The following is a 25972-nucleotide window of genomic DNA, read 5'->3' as shown; positions in this document are numbered from 1 at the left end:
ATCTCGGTCTGCATGGCAGAGCCCTGGACCTTTTTATTGGGGCGGGGGGTTGTTTTGTTTTTACCTTTCAGTCTTTTCCCTTCTTGACAGCACATTTTCCTTAAAAGAACTGTCCCTCCTCACACATAATCAAGAGATTAGGGTAGGACTGTCCTCAGCTCCAGGGGTGGGCTCAATTGGCTTTAACTTCTAGCAGTGTGAGTAGTGAAATGGTGAGCTCAGGACCCATCCCCATTCAATCAGAGTGACTGATAGGACTTGCTTGGGAATGCTGGACTCCAGCCCCTTCTCTGGACAATAACATATGTGGACCTCAGACTGTAAAGGGGGTTGGCCTGAGGTTAGAGACTACACTGAGAGGAGGGAAGGTCAGGAAAAGCTACAGGGAAATGGACCCAGAACCCTACAGACATTGGCGACTTCTGGATCATACTATACCTGAAGCCTGTATTAAAGCCCACAAATTACCATTTCTGTGTAGGCCATTTAAGTGAAATTTTTTGCTACTTGCAACTAAAACAAAAATCCTAACCTCTCCAAGGTACTCTCCTTAAGCTAGACACTAGATAAGTATTGAAATTCAAAATATTTAATGATTGGTACTAAACCTGGGCACCAAACAATCAGAATGTACTGCAGGCCACAGCCATGGGTCTGGGTCATGGAAGACCTTGCTGGACTGTGGGGAGATTGGGGGCAGCCCGGGGAGGGGTGGGGTTGGCAAGCACACAGAGAAGATGCTATTTACCAGATGGCACAGAAGGATTTTGATTTTAATGACCTATAGGGCTGTGTGGTACAAACTAACTGAACATGAGCCTTTACAAGGGCCCACAGCTGGTTCTGATATGAGGATTTAGGTCTGAAGGAGAAGTGAAAATCGAAGCAAAACAAAACCAAAAAAGCCTGGGATCAGTGATAATTGGATTTCCAAGATGGCCCAGGAAGTGAGGGGAGCGCACAGGTCAGGGTTGAGGCAGGCAAGGGGCTCAGGTAATAGACTGCTTCTCCGAGGGTTCCTCAGGGACCTCCTGGTTCCCCTCCACCACTTTGGAGCTGATGCTGGAGCTGATGCTGGAGCTGGCCCTGGATTTGGTCACAGATGTCGCGCTGAAGATTCTAGAAGAGGACTTGTAGGTGTAGTAGGACTCTGACGTGATGATGTTGTTGATCTTCCAGCGGAGGATGTTGCAGGCCTTCACCATCGGGGGCAGCAGGAGGCCAAAGATGATGTAGAGGGTCACCAGGCCGATAAACACAATGAATGACACCTGCAGACACCACATGACAGACATGGGGTGGGGGCAGCCCGAGCCCCATTCTCCTAACAGCACAGCTCCCGGGCAGCCACTCACCATGAGGATGAAGAGGGCCCTCTTGGCACTGAGTGGGAGGCCATGGATATGCAACAGGAAGATGAGCTGGTGGTCACAGTATGTGCTCTTGTCCACACCTCTTGGGGGGGGGATGGGGTTCAGCATTGTGGGAGGGGTTGGGCACCCCATAGGAAGCCCCAACTCTACCTTGGCCACATGCCTGTCTCACCTGTTGCTCACCAACACCTTAAAGAAGAACTCGGGGGCGAAGATGCTGTGGGGAATGGTGTCATGGCAGGGGGAGTTCTCCAGACACAGCCACCTGGGGACCCAAGTTCAGGCAACATGCTACAGATCCTGCCTAGCACGTGCCAACCTCTGACCCCTCCTTCCAGCCCACCAACTCTGGGTGAGCACCTACGAGTTGTAATCTTACCCCTTCCCCTGATTCCCTCCTTCATTCATTCATCCAGTAAGGCTGACTCCACGCCTACCATGGGACGGGCTGTTCACTCATTCATGTCCTCCCGCCCTAACATCGCCATCTGTCAATTCCTCCATTACAATGCAATCCTCTAGATTACGGAGTGTGTATCTATCTTGTGCCAACTCCATATTTATTCCTTGCTGCCTTCATTCCTTCATCCCACAAATATACCTTGAGTACCTGCTAGTACAAAGTCACACCTCCATTCATTCATGCTTTCCTTTACTCATTTATTCAGTAAGTTAGGTTGACTACTGACTTGGTGCAAGTCGGTTGATCCATTCATTCATTCACTTCCTTCATTTGCTCATGGTATCATTTTCTTACTTTCACTGAATCAAAAATAGTTATCGAGCCTCTGTATATTAATTTGTTCCTCAATTGTTTTATTCATTCTTCATGACCTCCATTCAAATGTCAATAAATGCCTACCATGAATGAATGAATTCCTTCATTGTTTCATTCAACAAATACTATGTTTAGTCAGGACCTGGACCTATAAAGGAGACAGACCCCACGAGAGAGGGACAGCCCAGAGGGGCAGGTTGGGATGGGGGAGGTACAAGCAGAGAGGTGAGGGTTAGAAGGGGCAAAGCACAGGAGGACATGAGAACCAATGTCCCATTTAGAATGGCAGAAAAGTCTCCCTGGATGAAGGGACATCTGAACTAAGGCCTGAAGAAAGAAAAAGAGGGACCAGCCCTGCAGACAAAGAGTCACCCCATTTGAAGGTCACGAAGGCAGTCAGTTTGGCTTGAAAATCAAGAGGTCTCCCAGAGGGAGACGGGACAACAGCCCAGACAGACCATGTGGACAGGTGGGGGATAAAGGGACCAGCCATCAGGCCTTGCACTCACTCAATGCCCAAACTCTGGTGGGTCATGATGTTGAAGGCCGAGTCCTTCGTGGTCGTTGTGTTCTTGGTGGTCCAGATGAGGCTGTTAGTCCTGTGCAGGACCGTGTAACCTCAGTGGGGTGCAGGACAGGGGCGGGGGGGGGTCCCACTGCTGCAGGGGTAGAGAGAGGCCAGCAGTATGAGCAGAGGAGGGAAGGGGCAGAGGAAGACTTAGGAGGGCGGGGCAAGCATTTGTGCCCCCCTAGGAGCCTTGAGATGCCAAGTGAGTGGTGCCTGCAGCCAGGGTGAGGTCTGTGGCTGGGAAGCAAGAGAAGCCTTGCGGAGAAAAGAGGGCGGACTGTGGGCGGGGTCCCACAAACATTACTTGTCCAAGGGGCTGTTGAAGCGGTAAATCTCCTCCTCGCTGTATTCAATGACAGTGTCCATCGTGGGCCCACCGCCTACCACCTTGAACACGTAGCTGCCATGTGCAGAGGTGCGCGTAGACTGGCTTCAGCGTCCAGAGTCCAGCATCGCCTCCACCACCCAGTCCCCCTCCCCAACTCCCATCAGTCCCTGGCTTGGCCACGTCTTTACCTGCCCTGAAAACTGCCCGACTCTCCTGTCACCAAGTCTTGGATCAAGAAGAAAGGGTAGAAGGCTGTGGGGTTGGAGGGAGGCCAGGAGGAGAATAAGCTTGGCCCCAGAAGTGGAGGATGCAGAGGAGAGGGAGGAGAGATGAGAAGACCAAGGGGGAGGAGCAGAGGATGAGTGAGGAAGTGAGTGGGCAGTGAGGGAAGGCAGGGGCAGTGGTGGGGACAGAGGACCGCGAACGAATGGGGCGAGGGGCTGGACACGCACTATCACGGAAGAGGAAGCAGGGCATCTCGGGGTCAACGTGCACGCAGTCAAAGTAGTGTTTGTTCTGCAGGCGGTTGTACTCCACCGTGTAGGTGATGTCGAAGGCCAGGCGCTTGCCTGGGGGACAGCCGATGAGCAATGGAATCATCAAGTTGCCCTAAGTGGGAGGAGAAAAGCCTTGCACTGGGGGGCAGGGCGGGGTGGGGGCAGACACGCCTCCTCCCACACACCACGCCAGCTGCCATATAATTATTAGCATTAAAACAATACTCTAAAACTGCAAAATATTTATGTCGTTCTTACTGCGTGCAAGGCACTGGGTGATGTTCTAAGTGCTTCAAACTCAAATTTAACCCTCAAAAAAAAACAAGCCTTGTATGGTAGAGACTATTCACATCTCCATGACAGATGGCAAGAGTAAAGCACAGGGAGGTCAAGCCATCTGTTAATTATTTTTTTTAAGATTTTATTTATTTATTTGACAGAGATCACAAATGGGCAGAGAGGCAGGCAGAGAGAAAGAGGGAGCTCTTTCTCTTGCTCCACTGGGAGCAAAGAGCCCGATGCGGGGCTCCATCCCAGGACCCTGGGATCATGACCTGAGCCAAAGGCAGAGGCTTTAACCCACTGAGCCACCCAGGCGCCCACCTCATCTGTTAATTATCTAAAGCCACACCTGAAGTGGGTAGAACTGGAATTGGAGCTGAGAGGTTGGCTCCAGCTGCCTCCAGGAAAAGACACAACATCACTAACACCTATTGGTATCGGACTGCACAGGGCTCAGGTTGGGCCTGAATTCTCAAATAATAGATCGGGGAGGAGCCTGGGTTATAGAAGGGAAGTGAAGCTGGGATGGGGGTCAGAGGTTAGGGAATTCCCATGACACGGTCTTCAAAATGAACAGCCTCTGGCCCACTTCAGGGGTAGGGTCCAAAGGTTTCATTTGTCAAAGGGACATGGACATCCAGAGACTGGGGCACGGCCCCAACGGTGAATGTGGATGGGGGTTGGTGGCCATAGATTAAGCACTCCCTGTGCTAGGCCTGGGCCCAAGACTTTACACCTATCAGCCGCTCACTCACTAGGAGGTCCAAAGGGCATCTCAGATTCAGTCTATCCACAATTCATCTTGGTTCATGGCACCCTCATCCCTCCATGTCCAGGCTAAAAGCCTCATCCTGGAAACCTCTCTCTCTCTCACACACCCATAGCCAGTGCGCGCGCGCACACACACACAGACACACACGGTGACAAGTTTCCCTTCCATTCCCATTCCCCAAGTGTCCTGCCTCTCCTCCATCTCAGGGCAGCAATCCACCATAAGGACTTTCTTACTTATTTTCCCAGTTTCTTCATGCAAATAAAATCCAACATGAATATATGCTCTCGGTTAGTCTCCTTCATGCTAATGTTTTATACATACTCTTCTGTGCCCAGTTTTCTTCTCTTTAGAATAAAATATGCTTTGGTGGTGTCTGAGCAGTACAGTCGGTTAAGCACCTGACTCTCGTTTTCAGCTCAGGTCTCATCTCAGGGGCGTGGGATTGAGTCCTGCATCAGACTCCATGCTCAGTGCGGAGTCGGCTTGAGTTTCTCTCTCTGCCCCCCTTCCCCCTGCTCATGCTCATGCTCTCTCTCTCTCTCTTAAATAAATAAATCTTAAAAACAAAATAAAATACACTTTGGAGACTATTCCACATCTGTATGTGGAGATCTTTTCTCCCCTTTTTTACAACTGCATAGTCTTCTGTTGCGTGAATGGACTGAAATGTCTTTAACCACTCCTTTATTACCCATATTGAGGTTGTTTCCAACATTTTGCTGTAACAGGCTGTTGCAGATTAGACTCTTAGAGTGGATCTTTTGGGTAAATAAAATAAATAAAGATATTAACTTTGACCTTCTGGGGCTATCATAAAGAGGAAAATACTGCCTATCACCAAGGCCAGCAAGAAATACTTATTGGATGCTGAGTCAGACACTCCTTCCTGCTCTCCTCCTCCCCACAAGGCTTTGGGGGCTATTACAACTTCCTCCTTTTTTTTTTTTTTTTTACTGTCCTGGGTCATACCAAGCAGGAGGGAGGATAGGATCTGTCTGCAAATGAGTGGCCAAGGAAGGGGGTGAGAACAAGGCACCTCGGTCAAGTCTCTCCTTTACCACTTATTAGCTCCTTGGGTTACTCTGAGCAGATGTCTGCACCTCCCTGAGCTTCAGTGTCTGCCTCTGTGCAAAACGGGTGTTGCATGGGTAAGCAAACGAAGAACGAAGGACCCACTGCAGTGAAAAAGCACGTGTGAGGGTCAAATGAAGAGCAACACGTAGAAGAAGGGCCCCGCTGGCCCACGTGACTTCCTTTGTGCCGGCTGGGAACAAAAAGGCTTGTGTCGCAGTTGCTTTACTCCCGTGCAGAAAAATATTAGAAGGAACATACAAGCCTGGGTGCAATGTATGCAACCACAAAGGCAGCCCTTTCTGCAAACAAGCATGGATGAAAGGAGTGAGTGGGTGGGTGGGTGAATGAGAGAAAAGGAATTAGGAAGGCACTAGTGAGATTTCCAGGGGGAGCACTTAGAACCAGCCGGGATGAGACTCAATCCAATCCCCTCCCTCCCACCACTGGTCCCGATACCCCGAGGTCCAATACTTGCATGTGGAGTCCCCGATGTGTGTTCTGGAAGCAGTGCCCGACCGCGCCCACCACCTGTGGGTCGAAGCAGGTGATGGTGGTGGGCCTCGTGAGTTCAGTCTTTCCCCTCCTCCCGCGTCCCCTCCCCTCCAGGCTTGGACTGAACCTTGACCACCACGGAGGTCTTCATGAGGTGATGTCCACTAAGGCCCTGATCAAAGCAAGACCTTTTATCATGGAGCGTAACCTGGGGTTGGAGGCAGAAATGAAGGAGTCAACAGACCTGCCTGAGGACACTGGGGACAGTTCTAACGGTGCCTTGCCCCGGGAGCTCCCCCCCCCCACCGACCTCGACACACCCTCCCCACTTTATCTCACCCAGAAAAGCACCGAGTTGCGATTAATGAGGATCTTCTGGTTTACCAACACCTCGATGCAGTCCGCGTCGGCCAGCACTATGCCCAGATCCACTTTGCTGCGCAGCTCTAAGGTGGTGAGCACTACAAGCACAGGGAGGGGTTAGGGCCGCACTCCCGGGACTCTGCCCCGCCCCCAGACCCCGCCCCCTGGCCTAGCAGACACTCCCCAGGCCGCAGCCCCCGCCCCGCCCCGGGGACTCCGCTCCTGCGTCGCCCACAGACCACGCTCCGGCTGGAACTCTAACGAGTGTCCGCGGACTGTCACGAAGATGGAGAAGCCGTAGCTGGTGCCCTTGTCCAGGTAGATGCGCTCAGGCAGCTCGTGCTCGGCCTTGAGGTCGTAGATCTTCTCGTAGCTGGCCATGTCAATGTACACATTACTCGCGCTCTGCAAGTTGCTAGCCAGATAGAAGTAGTAATCCTGGCGGATGGGATGCGGGGCAGTCAGAGCCGAAGCGGGGACCGGGAGGGGTGTCCTGACGCTGCCGCTCCCTCGACCGCCACCCCTTTCCACGCACCTGGTCCACTTTCTTGTTCTTCCACCAGCGCCAGGTGGAGTCGTGCACCGGGTCCGCGTAAGGCTGCGGGGATTGCCGGCACCGTGAGCTGGGGCGGGGGTGGGGCGGAGGTGGGGGAGTGGGAGGGGGTGCGGAGGCGGCCCCAGGCAGGTGGCGTGCCTGGCGCCTAACCCAAAGCCAAAGCTACCAGACCCTGGCCCGTCCCTGAGGCCTACTTCCAGCTCAACAGCCACCCTCCCAAAGCCATCTCTCCAAAGCCCTGCTTGTCCACTCCCCCCCCCCCCCCTTTAGCTTCCCATTCTCCCAGGCGGCCCCGCTCAGTTCCAGCCTCTACCGGGGTTCTCGAGGTACTTGGGCCTTGCTTTCTACGCCTCCTCAGTCCCAGATCAGACCCGCCCCCCGCCAGGCGCCTACCTTGTGGTACTTGGAGTGCAGAAAAAGCAGGTAGTAGACGAGGCCCTGGTAGACGGCGAGCGAGTTCTGGTCGTGGAAGCCGGAGGGCTCCAGCACGCGTGGCGGGTGTGCCCGGTAGCGCTCCTGGCGAGTGTAGATCTGCGGGTCGGGCAGGTCGCGCAAGCTCATCACGGTGAAGGGGCAGAAGTTGGTGAAGGACAGCGTCAGGTGGCTCCTGGGCCGGCGCAGTGGGGGAGATGGGGACACCGAGGCTGACTCTTCCGCGCCTGGCGCACCGCGGACCTACCCGCACCCACCAGGTCTTCCTCCCACCTCTGCGCTGCCGACTCTCCCAATCTAGTCCAGCCCTGACCTTCCTCCTCAGCCTCTGCCCCTGGTGCCCCTGGACAATTTTTCCTGAATGTCCCTGGGTCCCTCAGACCGGAGTTCTGGACCTCCTCCTAGACACCCACCCCCCAAACCAACTTCTTACGCCTTCTCCCACCTCCCCTTTCTCCCTGCTCCCTCTCCCAGCTGCCCCCCAGGCGCTTCTGCAGGGGACCAGAAGGATCATTATTGAACGCAGTAACATCTGGCCCTGGAATCCCTTCTCTTAGTCCCATCGTAGCTCCCCAGCACCCTCAGGATGAAGTCCAAGTTCCTCCCTACGATCACCAGGCTCCCCTTGTCCACCCTGCCTCCAGCACGGCACTCTGTCTGCGCTGTACCTTTCTCTCTTGAACACCCAGTCTCCTTTCCTTCTCAAGGCCTTTGCCCATGTGGCTCCCCCTGGCCAGTACCGTTGGTCTTTTCACCCGGCTAATCCCTCCTCCCCCTTCAGCTCACAGAGGCTCCTGCACTCTTCCTCTTTGAAGCTCTCCCTGATTGCACCCACCTTCCCGTCTCCATCTGGCCCCTCTTCTGAGCTTCTAGGGGCCCTAAGCTGCCCCACCACAGCCCTGAGGTTGCCCTTGGGGATGACGCGCTCTCCCTCCAGGAACAGGTGGTTCACGGGGGCAGCACCTAGGCCCCCTGACTACCACTGGGGCCCGGGATCTTACCCCTGTCGCTCCAAGAGGTAGTGACTGCCCAGCTGCTGGTGCATCAGGAGCTGCTCCACAGGCACAAGCCTCTTGACAAGCCGGCCCTGCCCACCCTTCATGACATACACCAGCTGCAGGCGGGGCAGGCCCAGGTAAGCCGTGCTCACCTGTGGCTGCCCTGCGTCTCCCTGTGACCCTCCCAACCCTACCCCCCACCCCGGGCCCTCAGGCACCTGGTACAGTTGGCGGTCTTCATAGAAGAGGGTGACCATGGTCTCAAGGCGGGTGTAGAAAGAGGACTGTTGCATCACCTGTAGGCTGACATGCACCTCCCAGGCTTTGGATGGGAATAGCCTGTACATCCGGTAGCTGCCCTCCAGGAGGTACCAGATCTGGGGGTGCGACAGCCAGATGTGTGTGTGTGTGTGTATGTGTGAGGGCCACGGGGACCTCTGACCCACCTCTCCCTTTACCCAGTGCGACGGCCCCATTCCTTGAGGACGAGGCTGGAGAGCTCACTCCCAGCCGGTGCCAGGTGAGCTCATACACCTTCTCTCTACGACGCCATCTCTCCTCCCCAGAGCCCGACCACCTCTGCTTTCAGCCCCAGCTCGCCACGATAAATGTTCTCCGTGTTCTTGTCGGCTTCAGTGGTTATTACTTAAAACCAAAGCATCCCTAATAGGTACACCCCTCCAGGGTTCCCAGGGGCGAGCCCTGTCTTCTCCTTTTCTCCGCACTCTCCGGGGTTCTCACCCTCACCTTGGCCTCAGTTTCCCATCTCTGCACTGATGCCCACCCCACCACACATTTGACTCTAGACTTTAGTCCCTTCTGAGACTCAGCCTGGAGGATTTCAGGCAACCCCTCCTCCATGTGGCCTCCTCTATGAAGCCCTCCCTGACACCACACTTACACACACACACACACACACACACACACACACTGAACTGGAAATTCAGCAGCACCCCATTTCTGAAGTTCCATAGGTTCTGTCTTCCTCCCCGCAGCCCCAGCTACACTGAACTGTCGTTGGACTGGGACCCTGTGAGGACAAGGTCCAGGGCTGACTCAGTCACCACTGTACCCCCAACGTTGGGTCACTGTTATGAAGTGAACCACATGCTCTGGAAATCAGATCATGACTGAGTCTTTCACTCTGGTGAAAGACTGGGGGGGGGGATGACTTTCTCTTTGAGTTGCAGGGTTCTCAGCTATAAATGGAGCTTCCGCTGCCCTTCTCTGGGATCTCTGAGGCTGTTTCCTTCTCTGAACACCTTTACCCTGACAGGGGGAAAAGGGGAGACCCCTGGGGCTTGGGGGGAGGAGCAGGGCAGCCCACCTCCTCCGTCTCTGTGACAATAGCTGTTTCTCCATGGAACGAGTTGACCAGGTACTTAATGGACTGATCCTTGGGGAAATCTGCCAGGTAGATGAAGTTTTCATTGTTGTAGCTGCAAGGGCAGAGATGGGAGGGAGGGACACCCAGGCAAGGTTCCTGCAGGGTGTATCTGCTTCCCCCAGCTCCGGGCCTAACGGGACCCAAGACCCATTTACTCAGCTCTCTGCTAGCCTGGTAAGAACATACCAGGAAGCCTGGGTGACCTGTCACCTCCAGACAGGAACATGTGGCCAATGCGGCACTTCACCAACAGTCCATAAAGCAGTCCCAGGGGCCCCTAAGTTCCTGAGGGGTGCAGAGTGTCCTGACCTCTCCCCTGACAATACCCTTTATATAGGTCGGGTCCTTACACTGGGTTTCATTTAAGAAAGGCCTCCCAGGGACTCCTGGGTGGCTCAGTCATTAAGCGTCTGCCTTCAGCTTGGGACATGATCCCAGAGTCCTGGGATGGAGCCCCGCATCGGGCTCCCTGCTCAGTGGGAAGCCTGCTTCTCCCTCTCCAACTCCCCCTGCTTGTGTTCCCTCTCTCGCTGTGTCTCTGTCAAATAAATAAATATCTTATTTTTTAAAAAATCACTTAAAAAAAAAAAAAGGCCTCCCAGAGCTTTAAAATCTAAGCTTCCCCACCCCACCCCTGATCACCATGGCCCATGTTTTCCCATCACAATTCTCATAACTTCGGGAAATGTGCAAGGTCTGCAAATCTGATGACTTCAGAAAGGGTCCCCACCCCGATGGGCCCAGGAGAGGTAGGATAGGCCCCGTGCCATACCTCTGCAGGAGGAAGTTGCCCCAGATGAACAGCAGGTTGTTATACGGGTTGTAGAACATGCCCTTGGGCACCATCGTGAAGTTGGTGTAAGACTCTGTTCCTAGGATCATCAGAAACTCCAGGCCTCGAGCTGGCCGGGACAGAGGCAGAGTGGACACAGCAGTGAGGGAATGGTCCTCTGGGCTCCTCCTGGCCCTCACCCACCTCTGAAGCCCCCTCTGCCTTCCCTTCCTACCATCAGGGATGAATTCCGGGATGGTGTAGAGGATGACCAGGTTATCACTGACTATAGCCGGAGAGAACAGTAAAATCTTCTGAGGCTCTGAGCTTTCAAAATCTGAAACTGGGCAAGTCACCACCTTCCCAAGCCCTCCAAAAAAATTTTCCCTTCAGTAGCTGCTCATTTGGGCCTGTTGGCCCTTAGGGTTTCTTTATGTGAATATGTTAGGGCACAAGACTTGCCTCCTCTGACTTCTTGGCTGGAGAGTACAGTCCACAGCCTATACAACTGTACAGGGCAGCCCTATTCTCTTCAGGTAAAATACAATGCAATACAATACAATATCCTTATTGTGAGCTACAAGGTCCTTCCAGATTTGGCTTCTGCTCACCTCTCCCATCTCCCTCCCTCCCCATTCCCCCTCTGTTCCAGGCATATTTTTTCTTCTGTTTCTCTACCCCACCAAGCCCATTCTTCACCACTACTTCTTACCAAGAGTGATGTGAACAATATTTCCCTCCCCCTGTCTGCCTAGCACAGATCCCCGCCAGACAAGCAGGAAGTTCATAATCTAGGCTCCTGCCCCTTCCCATTCAGCCCTCCCCGCCCCAGTGTCCCAATTACCCAAGTCGTAGCTGACCACCTGGAAATAATTCCTGGTCTCGGGCTCTTGGATCTCCACCAGCATCAGGAGAATGTAGTCATCAGCAATGAATACGGCCCAGGTTATGGAGCAGTTGAAAACTGGACAGGAAGGGCGAGGTCCAGAGCAGCCCTGGACCCGCCCCTCTCCATGGTCTCTTGTAACTGTCACGCCTATCCCTTGACCCTCCACGCCTCCCAAGACACCACTGTTCCTTCCCATGACCGCTCCCAACCTTCCCTGCTCTCCCACACTCTTGATCCCGCCCACCAAAGACCCCTCCGGGAGCCAGGTACCTTGTATCCCTTCGCACACAGACCGCTGCTTGGGCAGCAACTGGAAGGACACGTGGCCATCTGCAGAACACAGCAGGTCCACGCTCAGGCCCTTCCCAGTCCATCTGGCATCCCACCAAGCGAAGTCTCCAATCAACCAAGTGTGGTGCCCGTGCCTCCTGCCCCCTGAGTCATGGGACTTCAGGGGGCGAATCTCACCCCCGAACTGACAGTCACTCACACCTGGCCTACCATCGTGGGTCAATCTCTGATCACAGTAATTGGCTCAGGTCTGGGCACTGACCCAGAATGGGCCCATCAGAGTGTACCCTGGGTTCATGCTAGAGCTAATGGGAGAGGCTGCTTTCATCCTTTTGGGGTGACTCGAACTGGTGAGCCCCCCAACTTCCTGGACCATCTTCAACCCCCAGAGGAGTATCTACATGCAAATGAAGGCAAACCTCAGGGTTCATAATAATAAACCTTTATTTAGAGCATCCACTGTGTCCCTAGCACTGTCCTAAGACCTTTACCTAGCCCAACTTATTTAATCTATCAACCCAAAGAGGCAGCTACTAGTATTATCATTAACCCTATTTTGCAAATGAGGAAAACAAGACCAAAAAGAGAGGTTAAACCTGGGTTGGGTGTGTTCAAGCAATCTCTGTCTGCTGTAATCACTATACTACACTACCTTGCCAAGAGATAGACAGAGTCCTAATGATATACCCTGTGGGCCCCTGGATCCAGCCATGCCTGAAGTAGGACTCTGGTCTTCTCATTTATCAAATCCACAAATATGCTTAAATGACTTTTTGAATTAGGCTTCTTCCCTTTGAAACCAAGCATATCATGAAAGATATACAACACACTGGAGTCCTACTCCTATAAAATGCATAAACCCATCCCCACTCACAGGGACAACCTCCAGCCTGGGGCCCCTCCTGAAGGCACCTGGTGAGGCATGAGGGCCAAGAGTTGGAATCCTCAGAGGCACAAGGGTATGGAGGGGTCTCTTGGACTGCCAGAGGCCCTCGTCCTTACCTGTGATGGTCCCAAAGTGGACATAGCCTTCCCGCTTGCCAGAGGTGAGGGCCATGACGTACTCTGAGCCATTGCTATGGAAATGCACGGGGCACAGGCTCTTGATGCACTCGTTGGCCAGGACACGAACCCAGCTCCCTGTGGGGGCCGGCGTAGAACCTCAGACCTGGGTCTATAGACCAGGGACCTGACCCCCATCCACATTTCCATGGCCTTGATGGCTATTCAGTGTGGGGTCTGACAGGCCCTGGCATAGGGCCCAGCTGCCTTTGGGAAAATCTCCCTTGCTCATACTCTGTCCATGAGCTAGAGATTGGGCTAACCCCACCTTGTATTCCCCTGGCCAGAGCAGCGGGTTCAACAAGGCATGTGATCAAGCTGGACCAATCAGAGAACAGCCCCAAGCTTACAGCTGCTAAAGAAGAGATGCTCTTCCCTGGGCCCCAGAGAGGATAAAAGCCCTGAGGGGCCTGTCTAAGCTCCAGTGAACCCCTAGATCCAATTGTACCTGAAACCAAATGCTCCTAGGTTTTTCATCTATCTAAGCCCATAAACACCCCTTTCTTTGATTTAAGTCCATTTTTATTTGGTTCCTCCTACTGGCAAATGTCCTAAGTAAGAAAGGGACAAAAACGAAGCTGTTGGGAATAAGCCCTAATGAAATGTAGGTTATAATACAAGTTCCTGGGACCCTATAAAATGACATCTCTCATTTATATAGCGGAGGGTGTGGGAAGCCGAGGACCAGGAGGGTTTGGGTATCATTTAAAAGATAAGGTTGAATCAAAATTTTCTTTTTCCTCTGCGGTCAGTCTCCTTCGTGGCTTTTCATCTCCAACTGCTCACCCCACTTTCTGTCTGCCTTTCTCTCTGACTCTCCATGCCTCTGTCCCACCCTCCAAATTTCTCCTTTGCTATGCATGTCTTCCTCTTTCTGATACTATGTGTGTGTGTGTGTGTGTGTGCATGCACACGTGTCTTTCTGTCTGTCTCTCTGTGCTCCCTCCATTCCCTCTCACACCTCCCTCTCCCATCTGCTGGTTCATAGGTCCAGAGGAAAGCCTTCCCCCCACACACAGAGGGTAGGGGAAGGCCAGGCAGGGTAGGTAGTGATGATCAAGGACCTCGGAAAGTCCCTCCAACACCCCCCTCCCCACCCATGAAAATCCAGTGGGCAGGTTCACAGGGGTGCCCTCCCTGGGGCTCCTCCAGGCAGGACCCCTTCCCCGAGATGCCAGGGCCCCTCACCACTGCCGTGGTTGCTTTCGTGGAGGGTGAGGTAGGTGCCTGTAAAATAGTAGACCAGCTGGTTCTGCCGGATGAAGAGCGTGCTCTCAGTGGCAATGGCGTCATAGATGGTAGCCGTAAAAATGGCCTGAGGGCAGTAGAAGGAGCCTACCCAGCAACTGTCAATGTTCAACTGCAGGGGAGCAGAGTCAGTGAGGCGCGGCTTCACCTCAGCTTCAGCCCCCACGTCCAGCCTCGCGGGGAGGCACCTGCTCAGGATGGACACAGGCACCCCCAGGGCACCCTCCCCGTGCACTGTGAAGTAGGACCTCGTGGCCACACTTCCCCAGCATGGGCGCAGGAAGCAGGTGACCCAAGCCAGAGGCAACTGGGACTAGGCGTGCTCCCTTGAGTTTGGCAGTGTGTAACATACTCATCGGTGCATAGCAATCTCGGTTCCCCCAGACCACAGTCTGATCCCAAAGATCTCGTGCTTGGCCCAGCCACCCTACATTACCTGGGACACAACTGGCTCTCAGCCTGCCACTATTTGAATGCACAGACCAATTGCTAACACGGGCGCTAACACAGATTAACCGTGGGAAAGCACCATCAGTGGAGGACTCTTGACTAGAAGAATCTAGATGTAATCGAGCTTCTAGAGCTCAGTACCAGTTTATAGGCAATAACTGTATAGGGTGTTATCCCCCAAACTGTGTTTTATATTTATTTGTTTTATATTTTTTATATATAATATATATATATATATTTATATATATATAAAAAAATTTTATATTTATATGTTGAATCCCTAACCCTGCCACTAAGGAGATAATTAAGGTCAACTGAGGTCATAAAAGAGGGGCCCCTGATCCCATGGGACTGGTGTCCTTATGAAAGGAGAAAGAGACCCCAGCAATCTCTGTCTCCCCGCCGGTGAGCACACAGAAAAGGCCGTGTGAGCACACGATGAGAAGGTGATTGCAAGCTGAGGAGAGGCCTCCCCATAAACCGACCCTCCTGACACCTTGATCTTGGACTTGTTCAGAACTGTGAGACTATACATTTTTGTTTCAGACACACAGTCTGCGGTATTTGGTTACAGCAGCCCAAGCTGACTACCACGTAAGGTCTGAGGAACAAGTCAAGCAGTTCCATGAAGAAGCAAGCAGCTCAGCTCTATAGGACAAAAGGCCTGGTTTCTCCACATGCCTGAGAAAAGGCGGTAGATGAGGCGAAGGACGTGGCGTGGGGGGCAGACTTACAGGTGAGAAGAGCATGAAGAGACTTAACCAAACGCAACGTGTCCATCCTGATTCAAGCCAACTTTAAAAGATATTTTTCAGAAGACGCACAGTGGCCCACAGACCCATGAACAGAGGCTCAACATTACTCTTCATCAGGAAAATGCAAATCAAAACCACAAGGAGCTACACCTCACACCCGTCAGAATCCTAATGTCAACAACACAGGAACCAACAAGTGTTGGGGAGGATGTGGAGGAAAAAGAACCCTCTGGGGCACCTGGCTGGCTCAGTCAGTAGAGAAGCAACTCTTGACCATGGGATTGTGAGTTCGAGCCCCATGTTGGGTATAGAGATTACTTAAAAATAAAAAAAATGTTTAAAAAAATAAAAGGGGGGGCGCTTGGGTGGCTCAGTGGTTGAAGCCTCTGCTTTTGGCTCGGGTCATGATCCTGGGGTCCTGGGATTGAGCCCCGCATTGGGCTCTCTGCTCGGCAGGGAGCCTGCTTCCCTTCCTCTCTCTCTGCCTGCCTCTCTGCCTACTTGAGATCTCTGTCTGTCAAATAAATAAATAAAATCTTAAAAAAGAAAAGTGAATAAACAAACGAACAAACAAAAAGCAGAAGCAGACTTATAAACACAGAGAATGAACGGATGGTTGCCAGAGGCGAGGGGTTGGAAGACGGGCAAAAGGGGCGAAGGGGAGTGGGAGATCCAGGCTTCCAGTTAGGGAATGAATGAGCCGCAGGAATGAAAGGTACAGCTCAGGGAACACAGCTCGTGATACTGCAACAGCGTCGTATGGGGCAGATGGGAGCCTTGTGGCGAGCTCAGCACAAGATACAAGCTTGCTGAGTCACTATATTGTACCTCTGATACCAATGTTACATCGTGGTCAACTACATTCCAGTAAAAAATTTTCTTTTAATTTTTTACAAATTTTATAAGATTTCATTTATGTCTTTGAAAGAGAGATAACAAGCAGGGAAGAGGGCGAAGCAGGCTCCCCGCTGAGCAAGGAACAGGATGCGGGGCTCGATCCGAGGACCCTGGGATCATGACCGGAGCCGAAGGCAGAGGCTCAAACCACTGAGCCACCCAGGTGCCCCCCCCCCCAAAACAAATTTAAGACATTTTTAGATAATCGGGGAAAACTGACACTGGCCATGTTAGATGATATGAATGGGTTCTAATTTGGCTGGGTATCACGATGGCCTTGTGGTGTTGTTTTCGTAAAGTGCTCATTCTATTCTGTCTGGCTGATGTTAACTTATACCCAGCTCATGAGGATTCTATGAGGTGAATATAAAGATTATTTGCATTTCCCTGATGGGACAGATGGGGACTCTGAGGCCCAGGTAGGTGAAATGACTTGGTCCAGGGTCACAGGGCCAGATGGTGGCTGAACCCAGATCTGAAGCCATGGCATCTGGCTGCGGTGTTACGTCTTGCCTTCCTGCTATCTGCCTCTTGTGGGAGCTGCTGTGTCTTTAGAGAGTCCACAGCCCCAGATCCCGCCTTATTTTAGAGGCTGAGGCGCAGCCCCCTCCAGGAAGCCCCGGGTCACCCACCAACGGCTGCGCCCCGCTCACCTCCACAAGAAAGGAGTCCTTGAAGCTGGTGTCAGTCAGCAGGATGGACTTCTCTTCAGGAATGCCCCCCAGGATGAGCACCGGTGCCTGGTCCACAGTGTACCACAGGGGCCTCGACGGGACATTCATGAAGTACCGGGGTATCAGATCGAAGATCTTGGGGGGGGCAAGTGGGAACAGAAGGAGGGCTGCTCAACACTCCCCTTCCCTCCCATGGCGCCATCTCATTTGGGGTAAAAAACCAAAGTCCTCACCTGACCCACGAGGCCACATTGGATTTGTCCCTGTCACCTCACTGACCCCATCCGCCATCGCTCTCCCCCTGGCTCACCCTCGCCCAGCCACGTGGACCTCCTCCCTGCTTCCCAGACTCACTGGGCACCTTCTCACCTCTGAGGCTTTGCCCTGGCCGTTCACTGTGTATGAAATGCTCTAGTATTTCATACTAGAATCCTGGTATCCATGTGCTTCCCTCCTCTCCTCCTCTCAGATGTTTACTCAAACGTCCACCTTCTCATTATGCCTTTCCTGACCACCCCATTAACTATGCAATCCTTTCCTGCACAGACCCAACCCCCTTCACCCTGGAATCTCTCCAGAGCACTTACCCCCCTTCACCTACTCTGGAATTTACTTGATTTCATGTTTACCGTGCGGTGTCTGTGTCTGCCACTAGAATGTTGGCTCTGTGTCCGTGGGCCCCCTGGCGTGTTCCCACGGTGCCACACTGTGTGCTCAGTTTAGTGCCCGCTGAACGCGCCGTGCACAGGCAGACTTTGTGCAAGTGCTGGGAAACTGGGGGCAAATGGCTCCGCCCCTTAGGGGCCTCTGTTTCCTTCTCCTGAAAATGGGTTTGTGAGAGCGCCTTCCCACACAGGGTCACCGTGAAGACGGAACGTGGCTGCACACCTGGTGCAGCGCTTACCCTGGGGCCTGGCGCAAAGGGAGTGCTCCGGGAGTGGGGTCTGCCACTTGTCTGGGAGGTAACTGGGGTCCCAGCCCCCTGGTTTTTACCCACATTTTCTATCATGTTTCTCTGCTGTCTGGGCCCCTCACCTCATTTCCCACAGTGAAGTGGAGGGTGTTGTCTTGCTGTCTCTGCAGGAAGCCGTTGATGTTCACCTGAAACCTGGCAGCAGGTGCGGACGAGCAGAGTGAGGGTTCTGGTTTCCGGGGCTCCTGCCATAGCTCCCAATCACCTCCCCACCCCAGTCCCTCCTTTTGCTCTCCTCCTGGCTTCTTGGGGGATCTGGAGATTAGGAAGTCCCTCCCAGAGTCTGCCCCCCTGCCCGGGACTTGGGAAAAGGCACCTTTTTGTGGGAATGAAGGGCCCCAGGCCGTTGCTGCTGACATCCACGCGCATGAGCACGCTGCCGTTCTTGATGGGCATGGGCGTGTACCAGCTCATGACACACACCTGCTCTGCGATGCACGGTTCTGCGGGGGGGCAGTGGACACTGAGGCTGCTGAGGTCCCCCCGAGGACTCCCTCTAGGCCACAGGTCAGGGGATCTCCCTGCACCTCCCCATACCTCCTCCCTCTAGGACCCCTCTCTAGGCCATGGACCCTGCTGAGGCCTCCCTGTAGCCCCTTCCAGGTCATAGGCCCCACTGCCCCCCACCCCAAACTCCCACAACCCCACCAGGCCACAGGCTCCTCTGAGGATGTCAGCCTCCCCCTCTAGGTCATGGACCCCACGGAGGCCCCCAGCAAGCTCCCCACACCCTGGCCAGGCTGTTGGCCCGTCCCGGTGTCCCCCCAGGCCCACCTTCGCTGCGGAAGGGGGCTGCCTCCATCTGGATCTGCAGCTGTTCTATCTTCCAGTGATGGAAATTGACTGGGGACTGGAAGGTCACCAGCACCACGGGCTTCAGCCCCGTCAGGTGGCCCTTGCGGACCTGGGCCTCGGAGGACTGAAGGCAAGATGGCCCCACAGGTGTTTATTTAAGAGAGGCTCTGGGTACCCCTGCCTTGAGCCCATCTTCGCAGCCTATCTTCTCAGACTAGGTGGGAGAACAGACTGCACCATGGGAAGGTCAGAGAACATGGTCTAGGCTTGGGGCTGGGGTGGGGACAAGGCCAGGCAAGGAGACAGGCAGAAGGGCTAGGGGCCGTGAAGCCAGTCTCAGGAGGGGGTAAGGCCAGAGCCATTGTCTTCAGACAGAATTTGGACAGAGGGAATGCACAGGGAATGGCAGCTACCGGAAAAGCAAACACGGGCAGGTGGGAATGACCCTGGCACCCAGAGCTGCCGGTAGCCTGTTCCTCACTTCTGGGTCCCCAGTCCCACTCTTGAAGCTTCTACCCTCCCCGCAGAAATCTGACTGTCCGCCACCCCCACCCCGTCAGAGGATAGCCAGGTTTTGGAGCCGGAGCCTGTGGGTGACGGTGGGATAGGACAATTACACAGAAAGGAACAGGGAAGGAGCGGGAAGAGATAGCCAGGGACAGCCTCCCAGAAATTCCAGGGTCCTGGCTGGCGGGGAGAAAGGAAGGCAAGGCTTACAGTGGAGAAGGAGGGAAGGAAAAGGGTTTAACAGGTGTATGGAACAGCATAAGCAAAGGCTTAGAGGCATCTCCACGAGAAGGCTGTACTCAAGCAGCCTTCCTGGGTGTGGGATAGGCCATGGGACCAGGGAGAGAGATTTAATGGGTTCAACAGGGGGGCCTGGGTGACTCAGTCAGTCGAGCCTCTGCCTTCAGCTCAGGTCATGATCCTGGGGTCAGGGTCCTGCTACAGAGCTACACATCAGGCTCCCTGCTCAGCGGGGAGTCTCCCTCTCCCTCTGTGTCTCCCCACCTTTGACTAACGTTTGAGTGTGTGTGCACACACACGTGTGTCTCAAATAAATAAAATCTTTTTAAAAAATACCCTTATTTTCATCAGCTCAGCCAACTGCACCTGTCCCCAGCCTTACTTCTGGGTCTCTCTCTCTCTCTTTCTTTCTTTCTTTCTTTCTTTCTTTCTTTCTTTCTCTTTCTTTCTTTCTTTCTTTTTTTTAAAGTAGGCTCCATGCCCAGCATGGGGCTTGAATTCAAAACCCGGAGATCAAGTCCTGAGCTGAGACCAAGAGTCAGATGCTTAACAAACTGAGCCACCCAGGCGCCCCTTGGGTTTTTCAACCACAGGGCAGCAGCGCCTCTCCCACTGGAGCAACAGTGGCCCTGGTCCTGTCCACCCTCAACTCCTGCCTAGAGCACCGGCCAGCTTCCTCACTGTCTCCCTATCCCCACCCTGCCCCCACACCCTGCCCCCAACCCAGCAGGAGGGAGCTTGGGAACACCTCAGTCAGATTAGATGCCCCTTTGCTTAGAACCTCCTCGTGCCTCCATCTCGCTCAGAACAGGGACTGTGTCCTCACTCTGCCTGGGGTCACCTCCCTGCCCTGTCCCCTCCCACTGTGCCCTCCCTCAGGGTTCCTCAGACGCAGCACACTCTGTCCTACCTCAGCACCATTGTGCTCCTCGTGCTAGCCTCTCCCCTGGCCTGGGGTGTTTTCCCCCAGTCTCCTCCATTGTCCCTTTTCATCACTCAGGTCTCTGCTCAAGCCTCTTCAGAGACCTTCCCCAGCCATCCCATAACACCTTCCTTTCTATCATATCACATTTTATTTTCTTCTTTGCGCTGATTACTCTTCAGAAATTACTTTATGTATTTACTTGCTGATTGCTTCCCTGATGGCCTGAATCCATAAGAAAAACCCGACCATACTGTTAATTATTATATCACCCACGTTGTGTTAAAAAAAAAAAAAAGGATCTGACTCATTATAGGTGTTGAATGGCCAGATAAAGGTATTATTATCACACTTCTACAGATAAGAAGAGAAGGTTCATGGGGTAAAAGTCTCTGCCCAGGGTCACACTCTGTAAACTTCTTGCTACCATTCACTGAGCTCTTTCTATGTCCAGACACACTGTGCTAAGTGCTTCGCACATATTTAATCATTTTGGGAAGTGGGTATGATCACTATTGGATCCTTGTTAAGGATGAGGAAACTTTGATAGAGAAGCCTTAAGAAATTTTCCAGAGAGGGACACCTGGGTGACTCAGTGGGTTAAGCCTCTGCCTTAGGCTCAGGTCATGATCTCAGGGTCCTGGGATCGAGCCCCACATTGGGCTCTCTGTTCAGCAGGGAGCCTGGTTCCCCCTCTCTCTCTGCCTGCCTCTCTGCCTACTTGTGATCTCTCTCTCTCTGTCAAATAAATAAATAAAATCTTAAAAAAAAAAAAGAAAGAAATTTTCTGGAGAGCACACAGTTACTAATGTAGCATAGCTGGGATTTGAACCCAGGCAGCCTAGCTTCAGAGCCCGAAGTATCAACTATCATGCCAACTTCCTCCAAGTAAATGTCGGTCAATGGCAGATTCAAACCCAGGTTGGCTGTCTCCAGATCTTCAGTTCTAGACCACAACACTCTACTGTCTTCCAAAAACTCACCTGAGCCAAAACAATCTTGGAAAAGAACAACAAAGTTGGAGAACTCAAAGTTCCTGATTTGAAAACTTACTGCAAACCCATAGGAATCAAGATTATGTGATACTGTCATATAGGCAGACATATAGAGCAATGGAAGACAATTATACCCAGAGGGGCACCTGGGTGCCTCAGTGGGTTAAAGCCTCCTCTGCCTTCAGCTCAGGTCATGATCCCAAGGTCCTAGGATCGATCCCTGCATCAGGCTCTCTGCTCAGCGGGGAGCCTGCTTCCCCCCCATCCCCCCGCCTGCCTCTCTGCCTATTTGTGATCACTGTCCGTCAAATAAATAAATAAATAAAATCTTTAAAAAAAGAACCCACAGAATGTGACAAAATATTTACAAATCATCCATCTGCTATAAGGAAAGCTTACAGGGCAACAATAAAGAGACAACTCAGTCTGGCAAAGGAGTTGAGTAGATATTTCTCCAAAGAAGATAGATAAGTTACGGTGAGCACATGGTCAGCATCAGGAGTCACGAGGGAAATGTAACTCAAAACCACAATGAGATAGATACCGCCTTACACCCACATCTTTTGGCCATCATCAGGAGATGAACAATCGTTGGTGAAGATACAAAGAAAGGGGACCCTCCCTCAGACATGGCTGATGGGCATGGGAAATGGTGCAGCTGCTCTGAAGAGCAATCAGGCAGTTCAGAAGTGCAACAGAATTAACGTTAGACCCAGCAATTCCATTTGGAGGCATTTCCCTAAGAGAACTGAAAACATGTGTCCACAGAAAAACTTGTACGCACATTTATAACAACATTGTTCATAATAGCCAACAAAGTGGAAATGACCCAAATTGTCCATCAATTGGTACATGGCTAAACAAAATGTAGCACATCCTTACAATTAAATATTAATCAGCCAGTAAAAGGGAAACACTGATACACGCTACAGCATAGGCGAGCCTTGAAAATGTGCCAAGCGAAAGAAAGCAGGCACAAAAGGCTGCCTATTGGACAACGAACTCCATTTATAATGAAATGTCCAGAATAAGTAAATTCATAGAAACAGAAAGTAGATCAGTAGTCTCCAGAGGCTGAAGGATGGGGGTACTGGATTTCTTTTTAGGGTGATGAATGTGGTCTGTGATTAGTGGTAATGAGTGCACAGCTTTGTTAATATACTAAAAAGTATCAAACTGTACACTTTAAATGGTGAATTTTATGGTATGTGAGTTACATCTCAATCTTTAATTTTTTTAATTTTGTTTTTATTTTTAAAGATTTTATTTATTTATTTGACAGAGAGAGAGATCACAAGTAGGCAGAGAGGCAGGCAGAGAGACAGAAGGAAGTAGGCTCCCTGCTGAGCAGAGAGCCCCATGCAGGGGCTAGATCCCAGGACCCTGAGATCATGACCCGAGCTGAAGGCAGAGGCTTAACCCACTGAGCCACCCAGGTGCCCCTCATCTCAATCTTTTAAAAAGATTTATCTATTGGGGCGCCTGAGTGGCTCAGTGGGTTAAAGCCTCTGCCTTCAGCTCAGGTCATGATCCCAGGGACCTGGGATCGAGCCCCGCATCGGGCTCTCTGCTCCGCAGGGAGCCTGCTTCCTCCTCTCTCTCTGCCTGCCTCTCTGCCTAGTTGTGATTTCTCTCTGTCAAATAAATAAAATATTTAAAAAAAAAAAGATTTATCTATTTATTTTAGAGAGAAAGAGAGCGAGACAGAGGGAGAGGGGAGGGATAGAGAGAGAGGGAGGGAGAGCCCCAAGCCGACTCCGCCCTGAGAGTGGAGCAGAGGTGGGACTCACGTTCCAAGCCAAAACCAAGAGTCTGATGGTCAACCCACTGCACCACCCAGGCACCCCATCTCAATTTTTAATGGCAAAAAAAAAAAAAAAGAAAAATAGAAAGAAAGAAAAAAGCTTGCTTGAGCACCTACTATGTGACTGGTGAGATACTGGGAATCTTCTTGTATCCTTAGGGTCCCGAAGATCTGGTGGTGTCACCACTATTAAAGTGTGAGCGACTGGGGAAACTGAGGGCCACACAGAATGAGCTCACTCATGCTGCACTCACTCACCTCTCCATTGCAGGAGTAGTTGACCTTCAGGTAATATGGGAAGCTCAGGTATTTCTGCAAGAAAAGGTTGGGCAAATGTCCAGAGCCCAGTGGGGTGCAGATCTATGACCTCTCCTGTTCACCTGACCCCTCACCTCGCCCTGGTCGGTGGGTGCATCCACCAGCGGGCTGAACACACTGTCCAGTGTTGCCACGGGCTGTTGATGGAAGAAACGGTCGCTCATGCCATTCTTGCCTACCGTCTCGAACTTGTTCAAGACAACCTGCCAGGTGCACTCCTGGATATCCTGGAACGCCCACAGCCTCCACGATGCCAATAGTACCGCCAGTAGTGCCCACAGCGCCCGCAGAATTCGGAGTCTCGGCCACGCAGGGCCAGCAGGGTACATCGCGAGGCAGCGTGCAACGTGACTCGAACCTGGAGAGGGGGTCAACACCTGCCAGCCAGACTGCGCCCGGGAGCCACTTTCAGATAGCCTACCAAGTTTCGTCGCGTCGCCCAACCCCTGCTCCTGGCCCCACCTCTACTCAGACTTCTGGCTCCACCTTTGCTCTTGCTTTTGCTCTTGCCCTTGCTCTTGCTCCTGGCCCCGCCCCTGCACTTGCTGGCTCTGCCCCCGCTCTTGCTCCTGGCCCCGCCCCTGCACTTACTGGCTCTGCCCCCGCTCTTGCTCCTGGCCCCGCCCCTGCACTTGCTCCTGGCCCCGCCCCCGCTCTTGCTTCTGGCCGCGGCCCTGCTCTTGCTCCTGGTTCCGCTTCTGCTCCAGATTTCGCCCTTGACCCAGACGCTGCACCTGCTCCTATTCTGAATCCTGCCTCTAGTTTTACTCCAGGTCCCTCCTCTACTGTTGCTCCTGGACAAGCCCCTGCTCCTAGTTTCGCCCCGCCTCCTCGCCTCACACCTTAACCTTGCCCCATACTTGTTCTTTGCTCCGCCTCTGCTCTGCATCCCGCCCCTACTCTTCACCCGGTCTTCGGTTCTGTTTCTGGCTTTGACTGTGACCCACCTATTTTCCCCAGACCTGCTATTCTCTCTGGTCGTGCACTTGCACTTGCACTTGCACCTGCACCTGGCTCCGCCCCCACTTCTTGTCCCGTCCCCCCACTTCTCTTCGCATCTCCCCTTTCTCCTTGCCCGGGCCCTGCCCTGGTACCGGGTCCTGTATCTAGTCTCCCCCTTCTCGGGTTCCGGAGCCCAGACTTTCTCCACGCCCCGCCCCTTTCCCTGTCCCCGCCCCTGTTTCTCGCCTGGAGCAAGCTCCTCGGTGGGCTTCCCTTCCTTGCCCCTCCCCCGTTCCGGGCTCAGTCCTTGTTCTTCGACCCGCCCCTTGTCCAACTGCCTATTCCCCGGGTCTTTGGAGAGCTGTTCTTCCCGAGCCTGCCCCTCACCGCGCCCCCTCGTAGAACCACGCCCATTCGCCTTAGATAGCCTCACTTTGCCTCGGGATCTCTCCTCGCCACTGGCTTTCCGCTCGCCCTGCACCTTCTCCTCGCCCTGCACCTTTTTCTCGTTCCACGCGGGCGCTATCTTGTCGGTCAGCGCCTTCTCGATCCTCACCTTTCCCCCGGACCGCGACACCTTTTGGCCCCACTCTCCCCTTTCACGACCCTTTTCCATACCCCAGACCCCTACCGGCTCCACGTACCGCCTCCTGTAGCCCCGCCCCTACTCATCTCCCCGCTTCTTCTCTTAGCCTCTCCCTGCGCGTCGCCCCGCTCTTTCTCGGCCCCTCCCCTCCTTTGCTCGGTCCTTCCACTCTCCTCCCCTTCTCTTGCCTCTCCCCTTCTCGCCTCCCCCTCCTCCCTCCCCTTCTCTCCGCCCCCTGCCCCCCGCATCCCTCCCTGGGGTGGACCCAGGTACCTCCCTCTTCTCCCCCGCCCCGCGGTACCAGTCGCTTAGTTGAAACCGGTCAACCGTCGCGGCCCGCCCCTCCTGCCCGGTTTCAAAATGGCCGCTCAAACTTCCGCAACCGATTTCCGCCTTTGCCGGGACCCGCCCACCTTGTGCGCTTGTCTCCACGGTAACGCGCGTCCCAAGCAGCGCCCGTGACTTAGCAGCGCCTGTCACTTGGCAGCGCGGCGAAAGCGGTATCAATACCCTGGCGCTAGGGGCCTAGAGGGCTAAGGGCGCCGGAGAGTTTGTCATAGGAAGGTCTTCAAGGAGTTTCTACCGATTGTTCCGGCAGCCCTCACTCGTCCTCTGCCCCCCATCAAGCTTTTAATTAGTTAACTAAAGATTTATTTGAGAGAGAGTGTGTGCTAGCAGGAGCAGGGGGAGCAGCAGAGGCGGAGGGAGAAGCAGGCCCTCAGTTGAGCAGGGAGCCCGATGCGGGACTTGATCCTAGGACCCAGGGATCATGACCTGAGCCGGCGGCAGTTGCTTAACCCACTGAGCTACGCAGGCATCCCCCCATCAGGCTTTTATATATATAAAAAAAAAACAAAAAAACAAAAAAAAAAAAAAACTTAGTGGGGCACTTGGGTGGCTCAGTGGGTTAAGCGTCTGCCTTTGGCTCAGGTCATGATCTCAGGGTTCT

The 25972-nt window shown here is 53.2% G+C and overlaps 1 protein-coding gene across 1 annotated transcript; it reads right to left on the bottom strand.

Moving 5' to 3' along the window:
• Positions 1–626: 626 nt before the first annotated feature.
• On the bottom strand, positions 627–24046 carry CATSPERG (cation channel sperm associated auxiliary subunit gamma). Its single transcript, XM_045989208.1, has 28 exons — positions 23570–24046; positions 23436–23489; positions 18689–18833; positions 18231–18357; positions 17977–18049; positions 16921–17076; positions 14106–14277; positions 12858–12995; positions 11835–11894; positions 11520–11639; positions 10911–10961; positions 10676–10805; positions 9844–9955; positions 8735–8893; positions 8520–8632; positions 7480–7693; positions 7066–7128; positions 6770–6968; positions 6507–6628; positions 6295–6375; positions 6147–6203; positions 3500–3656; positions 3236–3299; positions 3024–3119; positions 2661–2750; positions 1546–1638; positions 1356–1455; positions 627–1271 (listed from the first exon to the last, which is right to left on the bottom strand). The coding sequence occupies exons 1-28, from the start codon at positions 23822–23824 to the stop codon at positions 990–992; spliced, it is 3483 nt and encodes a 1160-aa protein (XP_045845164.1). The 5' UTR covers positions 23825–24046; the 3' UTR covers positions 627–989.
• Between the last annotated feature and the right edge of the window lie 1926 nt (positions 24047–25972).

Source organism: Meles meles, chromosome 19 (genome assembly GCF_922984935.1).
Source record: "Meles meles chromosome 19, mMelMel3.1 paternal haplotype, whole genome shotgun sequence".
Classification (NCBI taxonomy): Eukaryota; Metazoa; Chordata; class Mammalia; order Carnivora; family Mustelidae; genus Meles; species Meles meles.
This window is presented reverse-complemented; position numbering and strand designations above follow the sequence as displayed.

Coding starts and splice junctions, on each gene's coding strand:
- CATSPERG (XM_045989208.1), bottom strand. CDS start 23,824: ATGTACCCTGCTGGCCCTGCGTGGCCGAGACTCCGAATTCTGCGGGCG. Junction 18,358..18,688: donor AGCCCCCTTCCGCAGCGAAG/GTGGGCCTGGGG, acceptor GCCCCCCCGCAG/AACCGTGCATCGCAGAGCAG. Junction 9,956..10,675: donor GGCAACTTCCTCCTGCAGAG/GTATGGCACGGG, acceptor CTGCCCTTGCAG/CTACAACAATGAAAACTTCA.